The sequence below is a fragment of the Pygoscelis adeliae genome, unplaced genomic scaffold (genome assembly GCF_000699105.1).
Source record: "Pygoscelis adeliae isolate BGI_AS28 unplaced genomic scaffold, ASM69910v1 Scaffold166, whole genome shotgun sequence".
NCBI classification, from domain to species: Eukaryota; Metazoa; Chordata; class Aves; order Sphenisciformes; family Spheniscidae; genus Pygoscelis; species Pygoscelis adeliae.
The window spans coordinates 3,607,337-3,628,738 of record NW_008825156.1 but is presented as its reverse complement, the minus strand read 5'-3'; the positions used below and the strand labels follow the sequence as shown (position 1 = coordinate 3,628,738).

The 21,402-nt window shown below is 37.0% G+C and overlaps 1 protein-coding gene across 1 annotated transcript in view; it reads left to right on the top strand.

The window, feature by feature from the left end:
• The window catches only part of OTOG (otogelin), a 108,761-nt gene that overhangs the window by 21,636 nt on the left and 65,723 nt on the right, over positions 1-21,402 (top strand). Inside the window, exons 13-20 of the mRNA XM_009328550.1 lie at positions 5,396-5,528; positions 6,543-6,720; positions 8,574-8,698; positions 10,196-10,408; positions 12,022-12,187; positions 12,729-12,803; positions 16,652-16,695; positions 17,800-17,953. Of these exons, the coding sequence (XP_009326825.1) occupies positions 5,396-5,528; positions 6,543-6,720; positions 8,574-8,698; positions 10,196-10,408; positions 12,022-12,187; positions 12,729-12,803; positions 16,652-16,695; positions 17,800-17,953 (1,088 nt within the window). The remainder of the gene's footprint in view (positions 1-5,395; positions 5,529-6,542; positions 6,721-8,573; positions 8,699-10,195; positions 10,409-12,021; positions 12,188-12,728; positions 12,804-16,651; positions 16,696-17,799; positions 17,954-21,402) is intronic.

The following is a 21,402-nucleotide window of genomic DNA, read 5'->3' as shown; positions in this document are numbered from 1 at the left end:
ATTTTCACCCAGGAGCAACTGTACAAATATTTGAAGTGTATATAGACTTAAATGTGACTCTCTTTGCTGTATTTCTAGACCATCTACTATATGTTAGGCCCAAATTTTAGTTCTTAGCATGATGAGCTTCCATATTGTTGCAGTTACGTACTTCGCATAAAATCAGATTTAGCACCATTACTTTTTACTTCTGTGGAGGTAACTACTTACACTTTGTTATAGTAGTTTTCTTTTGTGTTCTAAATAAATGTGTGATTCTGTAAGTCCTTTTACACTAATGATTGCATTAATTCTTCTCTGCAGCTTATATTGTTCGTGCACTTCAGATTTCCTTGGGAAGAAAAATGGTCATATAAGTTGTCATGCCACACTTTCTAAATGCATATTTCAGTAAAATCTTTTTGTCCTTATGCACTAAAACCTACTTCTCTGTATGCCAGAGAAGACCTTTAAGCAGAAGGAAGTCATATTAGAGCAGCATAGACAAGTTTATTATAGTAGAAATTATTTATTTGCAATCCAGGTAAGAGATGGGAGACTGAGTGTGTGGAGTCGCCTTCTCATTTCAGTGATAAAAGTTGAGAGGTAAGAAAAATAGCTTAACTGGGTAGAGACCAAATATATTTTCCAACCAGATGATCCACAAGTAAATGTCCCACTATGTCTCCTATGGTTTCTAGGAAAAGTGTATCAGGACGTCAGGTGAGGTATGTGACAGGGCATAGAAGTTACCAGTGATGAAAAAGTGGATTCCTGTGTTGTAAATATGACTGCTTCATTACGCTCTAATAGCCTCTAGCTCCTTGAGGTAGAAGAGTTACAGTGGGGTCTGTGAAATGAGATCTTGGCGAGGACATGCACGTTAAAAAAACTTCTAGACTTTAACCTCTGTGTGCATTGTCCTTTGGGTTGGGAAGAATCTGGTGATCCTGCTAGTATTTCCTATTTATGGGAAGATTGAGACTGCTTCAAGATGCAATATATCTGATCATTGCTACAATTTCCCACTTCAAATGCATATTTGACTTAGCTTATTCCGATTTTAATGAGTTTAGCTGGCTTCATTCTGTGCTAACCTTGGGATCCTGAGGAGCTGACTAAGTCAGTATCATCATCTAGAAGAAAAAAAAATAGAATAGCTGTGAAACAAAACATAAACATAGGCATTCAACATAGGCATAAATCTGTTCAGTCAGCGTAATATCCTCAGAACTTCACAGAGTCCAACAAACTTGAGAAAGGTGGTTGTATATTGAAGCTGTGTCCTGTACTGTATGGTTGAAGATAAGCAAAGGGATCCCCAAAGAAACACTCTAGGCAACTTTTTTTATCAAATGAAAGTTGAGGCATGATTGATTTCTTGCAGAAGCCCACAGTGAGATACCTTTCAGTCTGACCTGTTGAAAAGCCCATCAATGGACAACAGAGGTCTGGAGCAAATATCTGCTATGGTACTGTGCAGGATATGTATTGTGGATCTCATTCCCTTTTGTGTTACAGAACACTTACCTCTCTGCAAAACGGACAGAAATGTGCCTTTCGGTTTAGTAGTTGTGGTGATGCTTTTGTTGGGGAAAGTGATAATCAAATTAGTTGGCTTTCTGCAGCACTTGTGAGACTGCAAAGAGCCTTACATCTTCTTCACCCTGACTTAGGGACTTTGCTTAATGTGTCTCTGTGTCTCTGTGGTTTATAGGTGAAAAAACAGATTCTCTTTGCTTTTACTACATGTTGGGCTTCATATTTCACCTAGCCTTTAACAAAGCTAGCCTGATCAGTCTTTAATACATATAGACTTTTACAGAGGTTTGAGTGAAGCATTCTGGACATTAACAGCCAGGTGGGTGATCAGAGGCTTATGTGCTATGTTCCAGAGCCAAGTGCTGCTAATTTAATTATCAATGTACAAGTGGTGAGTGGGTAGTGAGAACAGTTTGTGTACTATAATGGAAGAATGTGGGGCTTCAGTGCAGCTATTCAAGTATCTAACTACCAACTAGCTGGTACTACTTGGCAGAAGAGCTGCTTTACAGTTCCCTAGGCACCATCCATTATCTTTTTCCCATTTATAAAAATTAATGAATTGAAATGGGAAGCTAAAAGATTCGTAGTGCAGAATCTCATATTTCTTGATGGTTTGAGATTTTGTGTGCTTTTTTAAAAAAAAAACCTTATCAGTCCCATCTCATTCAAGCAGATTAAAAAATGTAGAAAGAAAATACCTGGGGAGATTTTAGCTCTCTGAATCACAAAGAATCCAGTCATCTAGAGCCTTAGAGCTGGTGACATAAACAGTCATCAGGCAACAAGTTATTTCAAAATGATGTGAAATTTTGTTTAAGCACTTTCTGGAAGGAGAATCAGTCGAGTGATCAGCACAGCTTAACCTTATCTGAGTTTCAGGTGACAACCTCCCTGGCTTTGTAGTTTGTATGATGAGAAGATCTTCTGAATATAGAATTTTTTTTTTATCTAGTAAGAGAAATGTCCATTCCTGCGAAAACACCTGCTGAAAGTTGGCAGGGGCAGTGCTGTGAAAGAAGCAGTTCATTGGAACAGAGAATAATTGTCAGGCAGAATTTCTCCTTTAGTTTCAGCATGAGGGAATAATAAAGCTTTTGTCAATATTGTGTAGTAATGTATGTACTATGGAGGGTTGTTCTCTTGGCTCTGGTCCACTACGCATACCAGCTGGTATTCTTTTATTTTCAGCTTCTTAAAAGGTTGACAAAATTGTCAATTTATAGCCACTGTTGCTGAATGATATGCACAGAAACCTAATTTCTTAGTAAAGAGACAGGACAACAAGATAAGCTACAATGCAGGTATCTGTCTTCACCATCAGTCCAGGAGAGCTGGTTGAGCTGATGAAATATCTCCAGTTATTTTTATAATTCACTATCTTTAAGTTTCATTTTATCATTTCAGCTGTTGGTGAAAGATCAGTGTTGCACTATTATTTAGAGGCAGGAAAATTATGAATGTAGTTTTTAATCTTTACACACCACTGTGTGTACTTGTGTGTCCATGGTACTTGAAGGACTGACATGATCTGCTCCATGCTAGTTCAGCATCTGTCAAAGCCACATGGTAGTGTTCAGAGATCCTTGCAGCTCTAGTAATTGTTTTCAATGAGTAGGGTGACGTTTGCCCTGTATTAGGCAAGTCCCAGTGACAGTCAGTGAGAGTTGGATAAAAGTGTAAATATTTGAACTGAACTTCCTAATCTGTTTGCACTGTGAATAGTGCTATTCACAGTATAATTTTGCTGTTAGTGCGACTGTCCAAAGGTAGGGATATTTTAACTAAATCTTGTTCAGTGCCCCTTTCAGCACTGAAGATACTTAACATTTTACTGTTTCATCATCAGTTATGCCTTCAGTGTAGGCAGTGGGACTGGAAAGTGCAGCCTCCCGCACCTCTGCTGGACACTTCTGGACTGCAGCTCAGGGCCAGATGCAATCAATGAGAAATTTCCTGCAGTGAGACCTATGCTGCTCTTTGACCAAGTGATTTCAGACATATCTGTGTATGTTTTGGTATATAAGACATTATGAGACATTGAAGATGCATAATCAAGATGAGAGTAAAATGAACAAATAGTGTGCCAAAAGTGGCGGGACCCAATTTTTATTGTTGTTCTGGAATACCTTTTAAATGGTTACAAGGTCTTGCAGTGAAGGAGGCTGAACAGAAGAAACAGCAGTTGGGTGCTTCCCCCTTTCCTCTGTAGATGGCAGGGAATAGACAGTCTCTTAACTTTATCCAGCCGTGCTAAGCCAATGTAAATAAGCTGATGTCTCAGAAGCTATAGTAAAGAGTATAGCAGGAGTGGCAGAAACTTAATTCCTTCCTAGAGCAAAGAGAAAGTAGAAGGTGGACTGTGATTCTGATGTTTTTCAGCATATAGCAAGATGAATTACAGGATGCTGACATAGTAAAGTTCAAGTCATCTCTCGATCCACCTCTGTGCCTGATTCTCTGTGATAGAACATTTTTCTTTTTAAAAAATTAAGTGGTGATCAAACTCATTCTGTTAAGTCTGTAAATCTTCTGTGATTAATAAACATGCTTTAATAAGCATTCTTTCCTTAGTGGTGTTGAAAGCCAAAGTACTTGTAGTTATTCTGAAAGGTGGAAGTCCTGGCCTGGAAACTTTGATACGAGTTAATCATCTATCTGGCTAGTTTCCATATTATTTAGTACAGGTGTATTTGTTACTGTGATACGTTGAAAACATTCAATATTCAGTAGCCCTCAGACTTGTGCTGCTTTCCACCTGTGTGGTATGGTGTTTAGTTGAAGATCACTACAGTAGCATAAAACATGCAGGAATACTAAGAAGTTTGGGACTTCATTTAGGTACCAACCTGTTTCAGGACTTACTTGAATGGAAAAAAAATCCAGCTTAACTAATGTAGAACCAAGTGGACTATAGTTAATTTCCGTTTTGATGAAAGCAGTTAACTTGAATTCAGTTACTGATCTTTAAGCTGTGGTGAAATTTTCTTGTGTAGGCCATGTAGCTTCTTTATGTTGTCAAATACTAGCATTTCAGTCAATTAGCTGCTTTTGGTAATGTTGACAGTTAAGTGCCACTGAAGAGGGTGGGTGTAGGAAAGGTAGATGAGGTTGATCTAGGATTTCTTTGGAGTATGTTTCATCCTGACTGAAATGCAGTATTCCTTTTCATGTTTTTTCTATATGATGTTTTGACTTAGGGAACTGAAACAGAAATAAGAATAAGCAATGGTAGTAACAATAAGCAGGTTGGGCCATTTGGATCTTTTGATATTGTATGCTGTCATGATACTGCCTTTCTTTCGTCAATATTCATCCAGGGAGCTTATGAACATACTCTACAACTCCTCAGAAATAATGAACTTAAATGCTGTTTTAAATAATGATTGACAAGATGCTTCTGTCTTTCATTACTGTTTGTCTTTAAAAGAATTTTATATCTTAAATATGCTTTAAAAGAAGCTGGGTATATCAGAACACTTTAATTTAAAGTACAGACTTGGATTTCTGTGCACTGCTATGTGGATAATGCAGCCTTATTTGTGAACATTAACTCAGCCTCAGTGGGTTTTTAATCGGGGCGTCTCATGAATTACAGGTGTCTTTGTACTAAGCTATGTAAGAATTGTTTAAGTTTCTCTTTCCAAATCCCACTTTTGTGCTGTATTTGCATAACAGGTTAGTGTTAGATTAACATACGTGTGAAATCATTCAAAACAGTAAGTTTTCTTACTTAGCTGTAAAGCTGTATGCAGTCTGCTAAGAAGCAAGATACAACTGAAAATTTTCAATTCCCCAGTAATTATAGCTTTACTTGCACTCTTATTTAACATTCATCCTACTTTTTTTTAATTTATTTTGCTTTTACTTGTAGAACCAGGATGGATCATGTATCCAATCAATCAGCTTTATTCTTAAGCAGGACCCCAAGAGGCAAGTGACTCTGACTCATTCAGGAGATGTTTTGGTATATGACCAGTACAAAATTAACCTGCCTTACGCAGATGGTAAGGAATAATATATAAGCATATAATGCCTATCAAGCACTAAAGCAGTATTTTAATGGCATACGTGTATGTTGTGATACTGTCAATATTGCTAACATACTGAAGTTAAGTGGTATATTGTTAATATCAACATTATTAATTTTTTATTAAATGTTTCACAAATTAACTGCTGATGTACTTTTTACACTAATGGTAGGAGTTGTACAGTAGCTGTATTGTGCTAGTGTCTCTTATGCTGAGTATGTTCTGTCTCTAACAAGTCCAAATGCCATCCCTCACACTTACAAGGTTGGTTAGTTCTTTTCAGAGGGGAAATTATTTTCTCTGATTCTTGAGCTGAGTAATTTCTTTTCCCTTTTTTGTAAGCAACTAGAGTAAATATAAGTGGAAGGAGCACTCTTGCCCCTTACAGATAAACTATAGATTTTCAGACACAGAATTTCTTTTGTTTCTTTTTCTTTTTGCTTCGACGAGTTTTTAAATCTCTCCTTCTGGAAGACATTACCAAGTATTCTACACGTGAATATGTGACTCTGTTCTGTGAGTTTCAGTGTCAGCTTCAATGAGAGCTTTATATGCAAATTATTAATACATTTGATGTCTGTGGGGCCTTGGCTCTTTGGGAATTTCCCAAAAAAGGCTTTAATACAGGAAGCATGTTGCTGGTGTTAGGATTAGGTTGTCTAAAATAAATGGTCTGCAGTGTTATCTGCAATGTTTGTGTCTTTAAATTGATTTGCTTTTAGTTAACCTTTATGAATATTCCAGTGAACTCTGGATGCAGTTTTAAAAAGTGTGGTGACTGTCATAAGTTTCTTGTTTTCTTCTTTAACGTGTGAATCAGTGTAACCTTTCATGAGAAATCAATGATTAGGGGAACATAAGGTCTTAATAGGAAAAAATGTAACTTATGTAAAAATGATATAAAACAAAACAGTGAAATGACAAGAAACAAAATGCAAATTACAAGCAGGTTTCCTTTGCTTTTCAACAATCTCTGCTTTTACTCACCAGAGTTATTTGAAATACGGAAACTCTCCTCTGTATTTCTTCAAGTAAAGACACACATTGGATTACAGATACTGTATGACAGAGAAGGAATGAGGCTTTACCTTCAAGCTGATGGACGGTGGAAAGATGATACTGTGGGCCTTTGTGGAACCTTCAATGGAAATACGGAGGATGATTTTTTGTATGAATAGCTGCAAGATTTCTATTTGCCAGTATATGAATATCTACAGTTAGAGTGGTAGATCAAGTGTGTACTGAAGCTGAATGGATAGATACCAAGAATAATTTATTTTGAAGTTTTGTGTTAGTGAGATAGGTGGTAGGTTTTTGTTTGCTAACAGAAAATCTGTAACTTCAACTACAGGATATCAAGCCAGGTTTTACTTAAAGTATTTTAATATAAAAATGATGAAATATATATGACTCATAAGTGCTAGTTTATCTGAAAAGTTTTGTCCAAAATATGGAATGGCCTATATAAGGGACTTTCTGCTTCCCTGCAAGCCTCTTTATCTCTTTCCAGCTCCTGTTTTCTGCTGCAAATTCTAATCTGCTCTGTCTGACAGAGCCTTCATTGTTCAGTGTCTGCAGGTCGGCAACACAAATTGGCTGTTGGCTGTTGCTTGAGCTTCTCTTCATTGTGATGCAGTGAAAGGTGGTCAGAGCTGCCTGAGCACCACAGTCAAGATTGCTGTTTGTCCAGCTTCTTTGCAGCATATTTCCTACAGATACTAAAGAACAAATTCACTTCCAGAGGATCAAGCAGCCTAATGGAAGTGGGAGAAGGAGAACATGAATTTAGATCATGACAGAATATTTCTTTGACTGAGAGGAAAAAAAGAGTAGGAGAACTTTTCTCTCAAAACAGTTGGATTTTTTTAAATCAAAACTAATAGAAAAATGGGAAAACTTTCCATAATAGTTCCCATGTAAAAACACACACACACACAAATATTCTAGTGGATTTTTGAACAATTTCTATCTTAGAGATTAAAAAGTATTATCAGAATATTGTTTATAACGAGACTAGGAAATATATAGACAGGATCTCAATGAAGAGATATTATTTATGTAAAACTACTTAAAATATTTCTCTGAAGCAAATAAGTTTTGTAGTGTATTTTTGATGACAGTCTTTGGACTTGTTCTCAAATAAGTGAGAAGTTGTTCAATAGTTGATATTTGTGAAAAAAGCCCTTAAACTACAGGAACTTCAGAATTGTGCTGAGACATGACACAAACCATAATGTGCAAGCATCTTGACATGTACACAAAACACCTGATCCACACCAGATTTGGGAGACTTGCCATAGACAGTGGTGTCTTTTGCAACACCTCCACCCCCAGCTACTTTACCAGAAGTAATACTACTGGTTGTATGCCTAATGCAATCTTTTCCCTAGAGTGTAACATCCCATGTTTAAATGCATGCTCTTGGTCATTCTTCCTATACAATATTAATGTGCCTTGGTTATTTTGATCAAAGTCTTTCTATCTTTCAGCTTCTGTTGCCCCTCTGCTTACCTGGGCCTCATGGATATCTATTCAATTGCTCTTGCAGTATATATCTCTGGACCCTTGGATTTCTGTTCCTTCCTCTTTCTTGCAGGGACTAGAGAGCCTGGGAAGTCAGCTACCCAGGAACAGACAGGAAATTATAGGTAGAGGAGAGATGAAAATGGATCAGATATTACTGAGGTGGCAGAAGTATGAATAAGAGAGTGCAGATTTTCAGGACAGTGGTGCTCCCTCCTTCTCTCTTGTGAAGATGGAACTTGGTCTGTTTTGATCTGTCCTTCATTACAAAATATCTAATGGCTCTAGAGCACATCTTCTCTTTCATTTCTGGCCCTTTGCCTGGAAGGAAAGAGTCGAGTCCTGAAACTTAAGCTGACAGTGCTTTATGGGAGAGTGCATGAGAATATGGGACAGTGGAAGGGGAGCTTGAATCGGCTCTGCTGAAGGGAGTGATAGAACTGAGACCATTCTGTAAATTCACTGTACCTTTTGTAACTGACTTCTGTTTTGTAAAAGATCTCCAGTTGGAGTAACTGAAAGCACCCCAGAGCTGTTTGGAAACACATGGAAAACTTCATCAGCGTGCACTTTTGTGCATGACAGTTTGCAAATGGATCCGTGTGATATTCATCTGCAGGCAGGTGGGCAGTGAAGGTCAATTGTTATTGACAAATGCATTTCTACTTATTATATCTGTGCCGATTTTCCTAGTTGGATCAGGTAAAGTAATAACCAGTCCTACCCACTGAAAAAATTACTACTTACAGGTAGCATTTGTTGAGTTCAATCCCCTAACAAATCATGTAGTATATTGTTTAAGTATTTTGTGATACTTGCAGAGGCACTTGAAGTACCCCCTTTTTATTTCTGGTTTGCAGTTACAATGTGTTAAGTTAGACATTCATTAAAGGTTCGTAGTATGTCTAGTATCGGTGATGCTGCTAGTTAAGATGGAGACTCAAAAGTATTACAGTATTCATTTTTGAAAATACTGAAAAAGTGAAACATTTGGTTTAGTTGTCTGCTATGGAGGAGAATGAGTAGGAGAAAGATACTTATGCACTGCCAGCATTTAGATTCAGCTGAGAGGATCCAGTTGAGGAAAGATGCTAGTGGCTGATGCCACGAGGACCACAGATGGTCACTAAGACATCCTTTAATAATGATGAACTTTGTAGATCATCAGTTATATCCATTTCACAGTTCCTACCACTTCTTGTCTTGGAATCTGCACACTTTTAGGCAAGATACAGAGGTAAAATATCGATTAGGGTTTTGCCTGTACTTTCAGCAGTGCTAGGAAATCATCACATCTCCTGCTACATCATCATCCCCTCTTTTAAGTATTTATACAATGTGCAGCACTAAGAAGCTGCATTCTTGGTAATGGGTTTGGACATGAATGTAGAAAAAAGTGGCCTGTACAGGAAGTCAGAAATTCTGGAAAAGGAATTTTTAAGTCCTAGTTTATGCATCTTTCTTATTTTGTGGGAAATAAAAATTTGTCTCTTTCTGGGCATGCTAATGTAGCATATTATTTCTTTTGACTATTGCACAATTATTTAATGCATTCAGAATTAAGATGTTCAGATGAGTGCTGTGTTTGGAGCTTCTTATGCAACCATTTGATACTGCTCTTGTTCTCCTGTGCGATAGTGTTACCCCAAGCTAGCAGCTCTGGGTGTGGTTGCAGCCTTATGCAACTGAAACAGTGGGTAGGTAACAGATTGTTCTTTAAAATACTGACCTATTGAAGTAGTTACTGGGAATGACTTAAACTGAAGAGATGTGTAATCCTGTGTGTTTATGAAAGGCACTGGGTAGTGTGTAATGTCTGTTGCCTAACCTGCATCCATGAATCAGTTTAAAGATAGGAGACTGTATGTAGGTGTACGTATATATGTCTGCGTATTGTAAAGTTTTCCGAATATCTTAAAATCATTTCCCGAACAAGTTCAAAACTATGACCAGCTAACTTCTTTTCTGTCCTTCCATACAGTTGTATAGATATCCAAGACAGAAAGATATATATGGCACTAGTATATAACTGATTAGTTGCATTGTATAAAAAACATTTTTTATTCCAAGTCTTTTTAAACTCCCTCACTGAAACAGTGTTTAATCTGTTATTTGTATAGCCTCTTATGCAGCGGACGCTTGTAGCATCCTTACGAAAGAACTTTTTGCTCCATGCTACCCCTATTTGAGTCCCGTTCCCTATTTTGAGCAGTGCAGAAGAGACACTTGCAAATGTGGACAGATTTGTTTTTGCTCTGCTCTGGCCCATTATGCTCATCATTGCCGAAGATCTGGAGTTGTAATAGATTTCAGAGGAGTTGTCCCAGACTGCGGTGAGTTGCCTTTCACTTCTAGTCTTAAATAATTACTGTTTGAGGACTTCAGAATGACAATCAGAAAATAAAATTAAATGAATATAATCTTTTAAACAAGAAGAGGATTAATTCCAGCACGATCTTTTGTGTACAGGACAAGGTTCTTTTTTTGTCAAGACAGAATTAGTACCAATGTTTTTAGAGGATTGTTCCTTTATAGTTGGCTTTCTTTAGTTCTTTTGACTTAAGAAACAATGCAAAGATTTTTTTAAGTAGTTGAGTTGGAGGGCTTCAAACGTATACAGAACTAAAAATATGTCTATATCTCTTCTATGGCTTTGAATATCTCACACCCATGTTGATATTATTCGTGAGCTGCATAAATAGATTTGTTCTTTTCCTTGTAGATGCTAGGTTTTTCTAATTCTTTAAATGAATGAGATGAAAAATTATGGTGGTATATTTAGCAGTTTTAGCTGGATTATTCTCAACTTCTGCTGTCTGACAATCTCAGCTTATTCTCTTACTGTCAATGACGCTGAAATACACAAAGTGCTGAAATAAGTGTAGAGAACTGGTGTTGATATTTAATTGAAAATGAATGGAAGAATATAGATAGTGTAGAGATAGACAAAGGTGACATCTGTTATCTGCTCTATAAAGCCTCACAAGTAGAGGAGTGGGATAATATTATTAAAATCTTCAGTTTATATGAACTTTTAGTGATGCAAAAGATGTTGATAGGACATGTAGTACCCTCATCTACATTTTTTAAAATTATAGAATTGGAAACCCTATAAAACAACCCTAAACTGACACCCCTGATGTTTCAGTAGGTTTGGCTCCATAAACAAGACTGAAAATCTTTTCTAAGGAATATTCAAGAATTTAACATCTGGTAGTTTCCATCACATCATGTAGTTTTCCACGTTGTAATGCATGATAAAGAGGATTTCGGAAAGTTGGTCCAGCTTAAGTATCTCAAGCTGGACTATCTGTATGTATATCTGAAGAGGCTGGCTTGCTTGCAGCCATTATGGCACGAATGGCTGTGTCCACTATGACTGAATGAATCATTCAAACCATTTAATTTTACTTTACTTTTCTAGAAACAAGTATAGTCTTATTAGAATATATTTAGAAAGTCATGCTTGTAGGGTATAAAATATGTGAATCTTTTTAGTATTTCAAGAACTTCAGGTCTTTTTTTTAAGTAGAACTTTATAGGATATATATATCTATATATATACGTATAAGAAAACTTAAGATGGTATTGTGCAACATCTGCAAAGTACACACATTTTATTTATTGCTTTTAATGTTTTCTTTAAGATGCTGTGCATTTCCCAAAGCCCATGCACAAGAGCCAAGCATTTTCAGAGTTAGAGGAAAAAAGCTTCAACTGTTCGGTTTCTCCAGTGTAAATCTGGATTAACTACGTAGACTTCATTGTACTCTTTATTACTGCAGATTTACATCTGTGTAGTTTACACAGCATAGTGCCAAGATAGCAATTTTAATGGAATTTAATGTGATTGGGAATGAAAGAATAGAGATGTTTATCAGAAAACTGTTGGGAGGTATTTGAGTCTCTTGCACTGTAATTTGAGAGATTTGTTTCATTTGGACAGCTCTTTCATGTGAAGATACAAAGGAGTACAGTACTTGTGTATCTACCTGTGGCAGAACCTGCCAAGCACTGTCTGTGCCAGAGACATGCAGCAGTGATTGTGTTGAAGGCTGTGCTTGTCCCTCTGGAATGTATTTGAATTCCAAGACTGACCGATGTGTACAGAGGTGGGTAAAGTTGCAATTCTGATAGTCACCCCCACTATTTTAGACCACTGCATTTGCAAGTCAGAGTGAAAAGCTAATAAGCATGTAATCTTGTAGATATTATGCATCTGTAAACTTGGCGGGATCTTAGAATTATACAGAACTTGTATATTCATCAAAAATAGCTCTTTTATAGTACTGACACTCATCGAACAATGATTAACATTATTGTCTGGTTAATGATTAATCACAATCATTGACATTATTGTCTGGTTTTTGGCATATAAGAGATACAAAAAGTGTCCATTGTTGTGTAGAGGTTCTTAGTTACTGATTTGGTTTGGAGTGTGCTCAAGTTATATGGCAGTATTGAAATCAGTTTCTTGTATTTAAAAAAAACCAAAAAAACAACAAAACACAAAACCCCCAACCAACCAAAAAAACCTCACCAAAACCAACAAAGCAACCAATTGAACTCTGAGCAGCAATTAAGTCAATGGGAATTTTTTTTTCTTCCTTCAGTTTGAATTAATCACAGTTACATGTTTTTCCTGTACTCCAGAAATGAATGCCCGTGTTATTTTCAAGGAATTGACTATTCCCCTGGAGAAAATGTTATGACATCTTTGGGCAAATGGTAAGATACAAAACTGTTTTTTCACCTCACTAAATGGTGTCTTTTTTAAAGAGTTCTGTCAAATCATTCTGGCTAGCCTCTTGGGGTTTTTTTGTTGTTGCTTTTTGTTGTTTTTGGTATTTTTTTTAATGACATACAGAATAAACCTGCATTGGTTTTCTGTGCATATTTGGACAGAGCTTCTTTAGAAGTTAGGTTTTCATGCTGCTGTGCTAAAAATCCAATATACTGAAGTGCAAAGTCAAGAGAAAAGCCACTATAATTTTGTAGATCCATACTAATGTGGAGAGCTCCAGAAAACCCCAGACATTTCCTGACTGTCCATTCAAGTCTGTTCAGCTAGACCTTCATTGCTGTTCTCCTTCCCTATACCAGATTTATGAAGAATAATTAAGAATCTGTATTCCACTAGTATAGAATCAGTGTAAAAGAGCAACGTGGCTTTATCAACTAAGAAACAACACAAATAACTGTCAGGTGCAGCCAAAGGTAAATAAACAAACATTGCTGTTATTGTTCTTTACATTTCACATTTGTTCTTGTCCTCTTACTCTTCCATTTGCATCATTATAGTCATAACATTAAAGGAGAAAACTTGTTAAACTATTCTGGCTGGTGCCAGATGCATCCTTTTCAACTGTTAGTTCTGTCTGGAGAAGGATAAATAATGTGGACAACAAGTTCTGTAAAAAAACCCAAAAAACAACCAAGCTTTCAGAATTCTTTTTCTTGAAGTAATGTTTGAGTTCTCACTGCCTGTATCAGTTGTTACAGCACTTAATTAAAAGCAGAACAGACCAAATCATGTCTGTGGCAGATCAGCATACTACTTTGGTTCGTTGTAAAGGCCATATAAGAGATTAATATTGTCAGACACCTATTGCAATAGGAATACTTAGTAAACACACATACTCATTCTCCCTCTCACTCTTGTCAGCAGCCTAGTGTCCATAAATACTGATCATTATATCTTAATCGTCAGGTTAGCTCATCTTTACCTTAGGGCAGATTCCCTGGAGAGTACCAGGCAACCCATTCTGTATACGGGGCTGTGCAAAGTCTAGGTGCGCTGTTGCCTGCCTTCCTGGATATTTTTGTTCACAGAGCATGTGCCAGACAGCACTGGCAGCCATGGAAAGGGGTTTTGATTTGTTTCCTTTCATCCTCCTCCTCAAGGGTCTAGTTTAGCTAATTATGCTAAGCACTGTGGTGGATATTTGGCTGAATGCACACTGATCATGTGATCATCCACAAATGCTTTTTTTTTTTTTTAGAAATAACTACAGGTAAACCATCTTTCTGTTGATTTCAGTGGAGTTATTTGGGATCTGGCAGCTTATGTTTCATGTGAATGTGTTAATTAAAATATATCTACTTGTTTTCAACTACTAGTCTTTAAGATGAAATAAGGGACCTATATCTCCTATTTAGTCATGACTTTTGCTTGCTGCATTTTAACAAGGTTGTATACATATCTGTTGAGAGGAAAGGCTTTCAATCATGGAGGTGCAGACTGTCAGGTCCTCTTAATTACCTTGTGCTAAGTAATACATTAAGAATCACGTTAGGACTATATGTGTGGATGAACTGGAAAAAAATACACACCATGTATTGGGTTTTTTTATCTGTCACTGTGTTTTTATTAGAAACAACTATGATCTTTATTATGCTCTCTCCGTCCTTTTTCTTCTCAACCACTTCCTCTTTGGAACTTCTGCTTTCAAACCGGAGTTTCTTCTCATGTTTGTCTATGGAGTAGCCTTTCTGCTCTGTTGTTTTCAATCAGTTCTTTAAAATATTTTCATTCTGATACTGACATTATGTCAGCATTTGAGTTGCCTCCCTAGCAGTTCCCTTTGGTACTGCTTTGCCTGTTGGCTGAGTTATACTGTGAAGTCCTTGAGCTAGGAGACTTTTCCTGCCATGCTTTGGGGTACATACATAACCCCAAACATAACAGCAGAGTGGCTGTAGCACATACAGAATTTGATTCTGAATTTGCTGACTAGCAGTAGGTGTACTGGGGACGTCTTAGCTATTGCAAAAGAATGGGAGAATAGTGCTGGAGTTATGGGCTCAGGTTCACTAGTGAAGCACAGGACCTGAAATGAAGCCAGTGCAGCTACATTTTTTTCCCTGACAATGAGTTGCTATCAGATCTGCTACCATTTTATAAAAGTACTAGACTATTTTGGCTGGAATTAGACAGGAGCAGACAGTATTATGTTGCTCAGTGCTTCCCTGCATACAGTATCTTGTTAGGGTTGAGTTTTATGCAGTTTGCTTGTTTCTTTGCTGAACTGTGTCATGTGGGGGGAAACATGTTGTGTCTGTTCCTGTCTGTGTAATATTTTCCATATGTGAATGGGTATACATACTGCAAGCTTTATGATACACTAACTTAAAATTTTTATTTTGAATCTTGATTAGCATAGAGTTGTTTGAATTTTTTTAGGTTCTGATTATGAACTGTAGTTCCAGTTGGTTCTGATAATAGTCACAGTAGGTTGCTATTCCAGATTCCAATAATATCATATTTGGAGAACAAGTCTTATGAGGAGCGGCTGAGGGAACTGGGGTTGTTTAGCCTGGAGAAAAGGAGGCTGAGGGGAGACCTCATCGCCCTCTACAACTACCTGAAAGGAGGTTGTAGCGAGGTGGGTGTCGGTCTCTTCTTCCAAGTCACTAGCAATAGGACGAGAGGAAATGGCTTCAAGTTGCACCAGGGGAGGTTTAGATTGGATGCGAGGAAAAATTTCTTTACTGAAAGAGTAGTTAAACATTGGACCAGGCTGCCCAGGGAAGTGATTGAGTCACCATCCCTGGAAGTATTTAAAAGACGGGTAGATGAGGCGCTTAGGGACATGGTTTAGTGGGCATGGTGGTGTTGGGTTCACAGTTGGACTTGATGATCTTAGAGGTCTTTTCCCACCTTAATGATTCTATGATTCTCTGATATTGCTGAAGCAAAATTAGTTTGAGACAGCATGAGGATCAAAATTAGTAACTGCATCACTGTTTCCTCATGTGAGCCAAGAACACTAAAATAATTGAAACATTCATTTTGTTCTAAATGAGATAGAAATTCATGGTATTGTGACATGTTTTCAGATGGATAGTTTGTTCATGATCCACATTAGGAGCAGTTGAGAAAAGACAAAGTTATCAATCTATTGTTACTATGTTTTGCTTGGGGAAAAGTCACTCCAGTTCAGTACAAAAAATTGTTGCAGACACAATAGCTTGTGATTGTGTTATGTTCAACATTGGGATTTTACCTTCAACTGTGGGATAACTTAAGAACTGTTGGTATCATCAAGATTTTCACATAAACTAATAACTTGCTTTTCAGCAGAGTTCTAAGCTGATGGTGACCAAAACAGAGCATTTATAATAACGTTAAGAGTGTTCATACAAGAGTTACATACCCAGAGCTTGCTGTAACATATACATATGTGTGTTTAGTGTTTGGTTTTGTTTTGCTGCTATTGCTCATTGCGTTTTTGTTTTAGATAATGATGATTCTGTTATGTACAGGGCTTGGTTTATTCTTACTGCACTGATGTCTTTGGAAGTGGTAAAGTGATGTATTCCTGTATATATTTTTATGTCAGCCCAGGCATTTTAACTCTTAGTAACGTTATGCAGAAAGCAAAAGCTTGAAGTGTAATTAATATTCTTTATGTGTTAAGGCAATGCACACTTTATCCACAGTTCTAATGTTCAATGCAAACATTTATACAGTTATTTTTTTATTGATTCATACTGCATGCTTCATTATTGAACGAAAAACATTGATATTTTAGATCTTCCTGGCTCGCATTACATCTTTGTGTATTTTTTTGCAGCCATTGCAGCGATGGAGTAATGAATTGTGATAACAACATAATAGGTGAGTGGAGAAGTATGTACAAATGAATAACTTGCAGGAGGGAATCTGTAATTTAGGAATTATATATTTGTGTGATTGAAAGAAAGGCTGGTGCAAAGCAGCAGCATAACTGTCCAGAATACTGTTAAATCTGAGCAACTTTTTTTCCCAGTGCTTTAAAATACTGATTTTTTTTTTTTTTTAGATTGCTAATGTAAATAAGCTTAGCTGCATGACAAACAGCAGAACTTCAGTAGAACAAAGGTTAGCTTTGTCCCATAAAACATGGCTGTAGGAACTGAACACTGGCAGTATTTTTTCACAGATATTTTTTCTTTCCCTCCACAAACCCCAAGTAACTGAAATATGAAAAAATAATATTTCTTTTGTCATACTTAAGCAAAAGAATGTAACAAGTGCTTTTTCTATTACAGTATATTTTATATGTCATTAAGTATTATGGTCCATACTCTTGTTATGATGCTCCTTTTACTTCAGTGAGAAAGACTTTTCTTTGAGGTTTCAGTTCTAGAATTGCCAACTCTTTGGCCTTTAGTAGAAATCTGTTCCCCGTGCACTTGAAGCTGGTGGTTGTACTGATTTGACAATTATCAAGAACTTCTCTCCCTAATAAATAAATAAACAAATCCCAGCAACCAACAAAAAACACTTTAAAACGCTGCCACTGCTTTGGGCATTTCTGTTACATATACACAGTATGCTCAGCACAACCCAAAAGCAATCGTGCAACAGAGTTGTTTCATTCGTAGTCAGTGGCTCCAGCATGGAAAGTCACATCTAGCTCAAACCTTTTCTTGATATTTTTGATTTCTGTTTCTCTGTTGGTAGTACTTTGCATTTCTGTTTTGGAGGGCTGATTCCTGACTAACTGTTTAGAAAGTCATGTCCCTTACTAAATGAATATATTCATTTTGGTATTTTGCATGAGATTTGTAGGGGTTCTATGAAGTTAACTATGCTCAGGAGAGAGGCAATTGGATGTTACTGGTGTTACTGAATGTTACACTTGTGTTACATATTCTCAGTCTAAATCTATTGTACGCCTTTACGGAATACAAAATTTCAGGTGTGAAGACTAATGTGTTTGTCAATTTTTTCCCCCAGCACACAGCTGCCCAGTTGGACAGATTTATATTAACTGCAGTAATCCACAAGTTGATCCTGAACTTAGCAGAGAGAGAACTTGTGAGAATCAGCTGCTAAACCTCACTTTCTCAGCACACCTTCCTTGTGTTTCAGGTTGTGTCTGCCCACTGGGGTGAGTACAGACAGATTTGCATCTTTTGGTGCACAAACATAGGTGACTACCTTCAGTAGCACTGAGTAATTAATTGTGCTGAGGACATAACACATTTCTACTTGGAGAATTTGAGGCATCAAGGGGTCAGCATCCAACTTGTGAAGGCTTACCACACAACGATATGGGCCGTTGAAGGCATAAGAAATGGTAAACCAAGAGACAGGTGGAGCCAAAGGTCTAACACCTCACAATAATGAAAAAAAAAACAACCAACAGGAATATAGAAAGAGCATTGAAATAATTTGATCCAATCCCTGTACTACAGCAGAATCGTGTTTACCTAGATAATTTTTTTCACATGTCTAACCTCTTATTTGAACATTTCACTGAGGGAGGCACGTTTCTTCATTCCTAGGCATTATTTTCAGTATTCCCTCCCTCAGAAGGATACTTTAAGTCTCGGGGATTTATGCTGCAAATGTGCAGATGAGCTGCTGTTTTTTTGGAATCAAGCACTGTATTGCAGAGATATTTTTTTTTAATATAAAAATAGCACTTATGTGTTGAAGTTATGTTGGTTTTGATGGGTTTTAGTTTCTTAAACACATAGCTTGAAGTTTTTGAGTTTTGTCACTCTAAAATTACTGTTTATGCCTTGAGAGCCTCCTCAAAACAAAGAGTAAAAGCCAGATCCTCAGTCGAACTGGGTTGAAGTAGCTCAGCTGAAATCCGTCGACTCATACTCATTCATGTGTAGATTTTTCTGTGTCGTGGTAAAAGATTGCTACTCAGACTTCTGTTTTTTACCTTAACATTCAGAAGCATGAAATGTCAAACAGTTCACATGAAATGGAACCTCTAATTAGTCCAACTCACAATATGGTACCATGGTGAAAAAGCGCAGTGGTAAGATACATTTTGGAGTCTGGAGGCAGACATTTTCAGAATTGCAAAAACTTATCCTGCTGTACCTGGCTGATACCCTTCAAAACCAATGGCTACCTTCAGCAGCACTGTATGGCAGGCAGCTCAGCAGAGAATAAAAAGTTTATATGATCTGTTTTGCTGTGCATGACCTCCGAGACTGTGAACTTTTCTACTGCTTCCCGGTGTAAGTTAGTTCTGGAATTTAAGCAATGAAAATGTGTTTTAGCATTGAAGGATCAGTGTCAAGTATTGGTGATTCCAAAGCTCTGATAACATTTGTATAGTTACAAGAGGCAGAGTTTTATAATTTCCTAAAGACAAAAATACAAAATTAAGAAGTTCTGTATTTAGTGTAACTTTGGCAAACTTAATTCTGTTTTCCTGTGGCTGTACACTGCCTGTAGAGATACTGACAATTTTTTTTTAACTGTTTTTTGGGGAGGAGAGAAGCTTGTTTGTTTTGTAGGACTTTAGCCTCAGTGCTTAAGGTAGAACTAGGAAACGGTGTCACAAGCCTAGGATCTAGAATATATATAAAAAAAGAAAAAAATGAGTAGGTATTAACAGATTTTTTTTTTGTAAAGGGAATTTTCTTCCCTATATGTGAGCTTTTGAAAAGTATTTATATACAACTAAGTGCATTTTTTTTTAAATCTCCCTACTAGAAGAGAAAACTGAACATTAGAGGTACACCTGCTGTATATTCTTTCTATCCATTCATTGTCAAGCACCTCATTTGAGAAAAGCTACCACAAGAAAAGCACTGTCATCTTTTTGAAGACAGATTCTTTTATTTGGGCTGACTGGGTTGAATTGTTTAATAGTATACATTAGTATTTATTTTAGATCGTGTTATCCATTCATATTTCCATTAACTGAAATATTGAATAATTTCCATGTATATTATACATTAATTCCATCTTGCTGTAAAAACCAAGAGGCCCTCCAGCCCTTAAATGTGAATAATAAATACAAATTCTGAGGGTTATGTCAATAGCTTTCAATACATATTGCCCCAAATGCAAATAGTAATTATTTCTACTACTTCTGTTACTACCTCATAGTGTTACCTACCTATTAGATCTTCCACATTTTTTCCCTTTTATGGTTTTGTCCCCTCTATAAGCTATGTTAATTAAACCACCTGCCCACCCATCACAAAAAGCTGAGGTCTCATTTCACCAACTTTAAAGCCATGGAGTTCTTTAGACGTGGCTTGTGGTTGACACTTCACAGAATGGAAAAAGTAAACTGGGATTTTAATTTTCTTGGTACCAAAGTATGCAAATTTTTTTTTCCAGATTCCAAACACTTCAATGTTGGCACACTGAAATATAGTCAGTAAGACATCACAGACATTTGTGGGACCAGGTTTTGATGCTAGTGTTCCAATATCCACCCCGGTTTCTCTCTTGAATGAGTGGTGTGGAGTTATGTGGCCTTTCCAGGCTGGATGCAACGTTCTCTAGTGTGGTAGGACAAGACTCCACCTCTGCAGACAACTATTATCCTCTATGACAGAGAATACTCTCTTTTGTGCTGAACCTGGATTCTATTAAATTTGGGCCAGTTTTTAATAAAAGTTTTTAGGTCTGTTTCTTTTTCCATCACTTATTGCTCATAAAATAGAGCTATGAAAAGATAGTAAAATGAAAACTGTAGTATCCTGTAATTGTAATGAAGCTTTGTAACTGAGAAAGGAATATCATGCCAGGTTTTTCCTCCAAAAATCTCTAAATTATCACTGTATTTCTGAAGTGGTGGATCAAATGACATGTAAGGAGCTTAAACACGTTCTTGAAAGGTTTTCTTAAAAAAAGAAAACTCATCCCTTTCTAGTTTGCATAAAGAAAACAATGAATTTTGTTATCTTATAAATGTCTACAGACAAACAAACCTAATAATGGCGGAAGAATGCAATTCAGTTTCAAATATTTTTTGAAAACTAACTTTTATTAGAAGTAATTACATTGACTATGTCATGTCTTAAAATATGTCTCCTTAGATGAATTCAAAGTCCTGTCCTTTTGGTATGTCTTAGTATCCTTTTCCAAAAGACCTACTGCTCCTCAGTTTAAGTAAAGCTCAGAATTTATTATTATTAGCATGAAAATAGAAGTAGTGTTCTGTTCAAACCTCTCTTCTGGATGGCCCTACCACTGTTATCATGCTAAGTGTTTTTAATCTTTTCCTTTTTTTGGTTTAGGCAGAGTTTTGGAGAGGTCTATCAGGCAATTTTAATGTGTTCCAGGTAAATAAGGATTACCCCCCATGGGGATACCATCATGGCTATGCACTCTATTGTTTCCTCAGGAAAATACAATTTTGTTACAAAGACTGCATCAACAACTGCGTCAGAAGGGCGTGGCGTGGCAGTTCGTGCAGGCAGGGCGTGCAGGGAAGGCGAGCAGGCAGGGCGCAGTCCCCCTCCTGGCTCTAGAGGCCAACTCAACTAGTAGTCGTCGCCCTCCCAGAAGAGGACTGGCTATGGTTTCCACTCGGCCAAAAGCCGTCGCCAGAAGGAATGTGGCGACCCAGAC